The sequence below is a fragment of the Panthera tigris genome, chromosome B4, assembly GCF_018350195.1.
Source record: "Panthera tigris isolate Pti1 chromosome B4, P.tigris_Pti1_mat1.1, whole genome shotgun sequence".
NCBI lineage: Eukaryota > Metazoa > Chordata > Mammalia > Carnivora > Felidae > Panthera > Panthera tigris.
This window is the reverse complement of record NC_056666.1, coordinates 80,423,415-80,430,188: the sequence shown is the minus strand read 5'-3', so window position 1 is coordinate 80,430,188 and position 6,774 is coordinate 80,423,415. Positions and strand designations below refer to the sequence as shown.

Below are 6,774 nucleotides of genomic sequence, written 5' to 3'. Positions count from 1 at the left end.
ACCATATGACCACATTCATACTGTCAACATGACTTAACATTGATGATATAAACTATAGAGTTATCTGGCTGAGATAGTGTTTTCCAGGTTTCTCCCTTATCAAAACAAATTATCCTCACACCTTCCATAACACTGTTCTCTATAAGCAGTTCTCTAACAGGATCTCATATTCAAGAGGCTAAGTTCTACTTTCTTGAGGTTGGAAGGTATCTGCATAAATTATTGGGAATTCTTCTCTACAGGAAAGTTGTCTCCTGTCTCTGATTTATTTATTTCTTAAACCATTATGAATTATGGACTTGGTATTTATTTTATACTTTGAATTATAATCTAATACTATCTTCTTTTTTTTAGTTTTATTTATTTATTTTTTTAATATATGAAATTCATTGTCAAATTGGTTTCCATACAACACCCAGTGCTCATCCCAACAGGTGCCCTCCTCAATACTCATCACCCACCCTCCCCTCCCTCACACCCCCCATCAGCCCTCAGTTTGTTCTCAGTTTTTAAGAGTCTCTCATGCTTTGTCTCTCTCCTACTCTAACCTCTTTTTTTTTCTTCCCCTCCCCCATGGGTTCCTGTTAAGTTTCTCAGGATCCATATAAGAGTGAACACATATGGTATCTGTCTTTCTCTGTATGGCTTCTTTATTTCTTGCTCAAATTTTCCCACATCTGGTGATATGGAGTTCTTTCAAATAGATTCCTGTGACATTTAAAAAAAATTAATATTTATTTTTGAGAGAGAGAGACAGAACATGAGCAGGGGAGGGGCAGACAGAGAGGGAGACACAGAATCTGAAAGGGGCTCCAGGATCTGAGGTGTCAGCCCAGAACCTGACGCAGGGCTCGAACCCACGAACCATGAGATCATGACCTCAGCTGAAGTCGGACACTCAACTGACTGAGCCACCCAGGTGCCCCTCCTGTATTTTTAAAAAATGTCCTATGTTGTAAATAGACACTTTCCAAAGAAGACATCCAGATGACTAACAGACACATGAAAAAATGCTCAACACCACTTATTATCAGGGAACTACAAATCAAAACCACAACGAGATACCACCTCACACCAGTCAGAATGGCTAAAATTAACAACTCAGACAACAACTGATGTTAGCAAGGATGCAGAGAAAGAGGAACCCTTTTACACTGCTGGTGGGAATGCAAACTGGTGCAGCCACTCTGGAAAACAGTATGAAGGTTCCCCAAAAAATTAAAAGTAGAACTTCCCTATGACCCAGCAATTGCACTACTAGGTATATATCCAAGGGACACAGGTGTGTTGTTTCAAAGGGGCACATGCACCCCAGTGTTTATAGCAGCACTATCAACAATAGCCAAAGTATGGAAAGATCCCAAATGTCCATCGATGGATGAATGGATAAAGAAGTGGTATACATATATAATGGAGTATTATTCAGCAATCAAAAAGAATGAAATATTGCCATTTGATCACTCGTATGTGGAATTTAAGAAACAAAACAGATGAACATAAGAGACTGTTAAGTACAGAGAACACACTGAGGATTGCTGGAGAGGCTGTGGGTGGGGGCATGGACTAAATAGGCATGGGGCATTAAGAAGAACACTTGATGGGATGAGCACTGGGTATTATATGTAGGAGATGAATCACTGGAGTCTACCCCTGAAATCATTATTGCACTATATGCTAACTAACTTGGATGTAATAAATAAACAAACAAACAAACAAACAAACTAGGTGGCTAGGCTGGTTAAGTGTCTGACTCTTGATTTCAGCTAAGGTCATAATGTTAGGTTGTGAGATCGAGCTCTGTGTCAGGTTCTGCACTGGGAATGGAGCTTGCTTAAGATTCTCTCTTCCTCTCCTTCTCTCCCTCTGCCCCTGACCTCACTCAAAAAAATAAATAAAATATAAAATAAAATAATACATGCTTTTATGTATTATGGACTCTCTTACTTTCTGGCACTATAAGATTCTTCATACTCACCTTGGATGTCCCTTGCCCAAACCTAGAATCAACAATTTGTACATTGATTCTTGGTTCCTTTTGCTAGAGAATGTAATTAGAAACCAGAATTGGGTTCCTAGGTATGCTTATCGTTATTGAGATGTCATTGCCTCCTTGTGTCAAGATACACACACACACACACACACACACACACACACGTGTGTAGGTTTACATACAAATCTATAATCGTTTCTGCATCTACCCTAGGCTGCATCTGCAGATTACACTATGCTAATCTGCATCTACACTAATCTAAAAACGAGTTCATACTAAAGTCCCCAACTCTAATCCCATGCCATGTGACTTACACTAGCCTTCTGTTTTGCTGATCTGTAACCTCCCATTTCAGAAGTGAGAAATGTGATGGTCTCCACCATTTGCCATGCATTTACTTTAATTTGTTCCATCCCACTATACATGCAGCCAAGTTTCACAGTTGTAACCTGTCTCTCTGTGAGAAAGAACATTATCAACCAGAGTGCAATGTGTATGCACTGTTCCTTTTATACTTTGTCTTATATTTCCCTTGATTCTCTTCATTACAATTGTGTCATATATTTGTAACAGTGTGGTTCTTTTATCACAGTCTACATTTCATCCATGGATCCGTAACCTCCTAAATTTTTTAAATGTGTATATGTGATTATTCATCATTTGTGTCACGAAAGCCTGTGGGCTTTGACAAATGCATGGTGCCAAGTATCGGCCACAGAAGTACTATTAAGATTAACTCCACCACTGAATAGCCCTTGGATTTTCATGTGAGCATAAGTTTTCAAATCAGCTAGGTAAATATGTGGGACCACAAAGGCTTGTTTGCAGAATTTGTCTATGTTTAATAAATAAGCATCTGCTAACTATCTGCTATACTTTCTGCTATTCCTCATCAGCAATACACGAGAGTTTCTATCACTCCACCACTTCACCAATATTTAGTATTGTCAGGTTTTTGGACTTAAGCCATTTTATAGGTGTGCCATTTTATTTTGAAGATTCTTTTTTTTTCTAATTAAATAAAGTTATAAGCAAGTGGCTAGCCATCCCCTAGTAAAGGGCCACACACGGACTCAAAATTCAGCCTATATGGAACACTAAATCAGAATTTAAATTATTGGAAAGGGGGAAAAGGTTTGAAAATGCTTGGAGCTCACGTGCTCCAGATATAGGCTTCAGTGAGACTGAATTCTGCTAGCAGACTCTTCTACAGTTCTTATCTCTTCATGTCTTGGGATTCCTTGGTTTCTACTCAATTATAAGGGTGGTTCCCTAGTTTTTCTATCCATTCATGTGTTCTACAGAGCCTTCTAATAAATTTCCCTTGCTTACATTAGCCAAAGTAACTTTTAATGTTTTATGAACAAACAAACCTAACATATATATACTGGTCTCCCTTCGTCCACAGGGGATCGCTGTCAAGATTCCCAGTGGAGGCCAAAAAACAGCAGATAGTACCAAAGTCTCTAGATACTGTTTTTTCTCTTATACCTATACGCTTATGGCAAAGCTTAATTTATACATTAGGCACAATAAAGTATTAAAACCAAACACTAATAAGGAAATAGAACAATTATAGCAATATACTTTAATAAAAGTTATGTAAATGTGCTCTCTCGCTCTCTCTCTCAAAATATATTACTGTCCTGTACTCACCCTTCTTCTTGGGATGATGTGAGGGGATAAAGTGCCTATGTGCTGAGAAGTGAGGTGAATGATGTAGGCATTGTGACATAGTGCAAGGCTACTACTCATCTTCTGATGTGTCAAAGGAGAATCATCTGCTTCTGGACTATGACTGACCTCAGGTACCCAAAATCGTGGAAAGCAAAACCATGAATAATGAGGGGACTACTGTACCCTCAGTTAAACGAATGAAAAAAGTCAAAGATAGTAAAATAATAATTCCTTTATTGGAAACATTGGTATGGAGCCAAGAACATCTATTTTTAAATTCTAGACCACATTCAGAATGTTAAAAACAAAGAAACAAACAAAAAACATAGTCCTGTAACAAAAATATTGAAGTAGTCTTTGGTAAAAGAATTTTTCTAAGTTGGTTTTGTAACAATTAAAAGAGAAGCTTATTTTTGTTAATAGTAGGTTACATACCAGAGTACTTTACCATTCCCCATCTGCCACCTATTTCGCCACCTCCTTTCCTAACCTTACAAGTAGTGTACTCCCCAGATTTCCCAGAATTTACTGGCTGTATTGATATATTCTGATATTGTAGAAACAGGCAAACACATTAAACAGTACATCTTTTACAACATCCTTCCACTTCTGCCTTGGGCATCTTCCCATCATTACAATTTTATCTCATAATATACAAATAAAAGATATACAATAGGAGTGAACCCTTGATTTTTTCCAGCAATATTTTCTGTTGCTTTTTTTATATTGGAATTAACTACAATTTGCATTGGAAAGCACAACCTGAATTTAAAAATTATAGCAACATGACAACAAAGATATTACTCTCCAAGTGTATATTACTTCATTATAATTACAACACCAATTCAACAAATATTAGGAAAACAAAAAGATCATATGCAACTAAAATACCAAATACAAAGCAAACAAAAATTTTGTACAGGTAAATAGCATTTATCAAAGAAAAAAAATAATCCAGTGCAAATTGGCAAAAGTGATTTGGAACATCCAATGCAATTTTTGTCCCCTCAAGATAGAACACTGATACTGAAGACTAGATATGGGGGCCCAGTTTTGTAAACACTGGGTATGAAATAACTTTCTCCATCTCTTTTATATGATAATAAATCAATAACAATCAATATTTTAAAAAAAATAACAAGATATAAACACCCATGATTTATTGAGATAAACTCACAATGGCACACAAAAAAAAATCTTAAAATATGACACCATATTTCTACTCAAGAATGGTGGGCCCAAAATTAAGTCACTATGAATAGATTCATACAGAAATTAAATATTACAACCGAGAAATCATCCTGCTTTGAGTTGACACTTCCTCTACTCATAAATAAGAGATAATATATTTTAAGATTAACATCCTACCAAACCAATTTTCTGTCTATCATCTAAGTAGTTCCAAAGGAAAATAATAACAAAATTAAATCCCCCTTTCCCTACTATCTCCACCATCATAAAGTTATACTTACAAAGATTGGAGACTATAATGTTGATCGGATGACTGGAAATGCTACTGATGCTGAAGATATAACACTGCTCTCAAGGAAGAGTGAATGATAGGTTGCTACTACTCCTTCAATGAAAACTATTCATTCATCTGTAGGTGGTCAACTTAAAGGATCCTTAAGTGACTCATACTTGACCCCATGTTAAAATCAAATCAGGACAAAACTATCAATGAACCCATTATGAGTCACAAAAAAAGTGAATTAGTATAAAGCTTTTTTCTTCCACAGGATTTTTCCCAAAGCTTGTTTGACATCCTTGTTTCTTAGAGAATAGATCAGAGGGTTTAACATGGGTGTGACCAATATATAAAATACTGAAGCCACTTTACGCAGTTCAGGATTGCTTGGAGGTGTGAGATACACAAATGAGACAGTCCCATAGAGCAAACTTACTACTCCCAAATGGGAGCTGCAGGTGGAGAAGGCTTTCCTTCTCCCTTCACTGGAAGGGATTTTCAAGACTGTGGTCCCAATGTACATGTAAGATACTACAATAACAACTATGGTAGGCAAAATAATGAAGGCAGCCAAACTGAGAGACACCATCTTATTGACAGAGAGATTGGAGCAGGAGATCTTCTCAATTTGGTAAGAATCACAGTAGAAGTGATCAATGACTCGGGAAGCACAGAAAGACACTGAGAATGTTGTGCTGACTTGGAGGATGGAACTGAGCCATCCACAGAGATAGGAACCAGCCACCAGCTGAGTGCAAAGTCGTCTTGACATGTGCACACTGTAAAGAAGAGGGTTGCAAATGGCGATGAAACGGTCATAAGCCATGGCTGCCAGAACAAACCCTTCTGTTACAATGAAGAAGGCAAAAAAGAAGAGCTGGGCAGCACACCCCACAAAGGAGACAGTCTTTTTCTCAGACAGGAAGTTGACCATGGCTTTCGGGGCAATAACAGTGGAGTAGGAGAGGTCAATGAAGGAGAGATTGCCTAGAAAGAAATACATTGGTGTGTTCAGCTGGGAGTCAGTCACAATGATTGTCATCATACTAATGTTCCCAAAAAGAACCATGCCATAGACCAGCAGGAATAGGAGGAAGAAGAGAATGTGGAGCTCTGGATGAACCCTGAAGCCTACAAGAATGAAGTCAGTTACATCTGAGTGGTTGCCTGCTCCCTTGTCACCCATGGCAAGAACCTGATAAGAGGTACAAGACAAGATTAAACATTGAACTTCCTATTTATTTCCTGGTATCATAAAACACCCTTTCTGTGGACAAATTTGAAATTTGTTATCCTTCTTGCCATCCAACTGTGGTAGGTATGATTTGCTGTGCCTTTTGATAGAAGGTGAATCTAAAGTATAATTGTGACTGTCCATCAGTACACAACATGTAAATTATCCAACTCATAGTTTTCTAATGTGACTCTCCAAATCCAGCGTTCTTCCCATTATAGCACATGTGACATTTATGCATAAAACATTATTTCTTTAAACCTGTTTAACTCTTCACTTGATTGTCATGGTAATTTGAATATGTCTGAAGGTTTTAGAGTTGCATAAGTATTTGTCCTCATCTTTAATTAGTAATTTTAAACTCATTTTATCCTTGTAATGCTTCCAATATACAATAGAAAAATC

General features: G+C 37.3%; 1 protein-coding gene across 1 annotated transcript; it reads right to left on the bottom strand.

The window, feature by feature from the left end:
* Nucleotides 1-5,379: 5,379 nt before the first annotated feature.
* On the bottom strand, nucleotides 5,380-6,321 carry LOC102960812 (olfactory receptor 9K2-like). The gene has a single exon (XM_042990850.1). The coding sequence runs from the start codon at nucleotides 6,319-6,321 to the stop codon at nucleotides 5,380-5,382; it is 942 nt and encodes a 313-aa protein (XP_042846784.1).
* Between the last annotated feature and the right edge of the window lie 453 nt (nucleotides 6,322-6,774).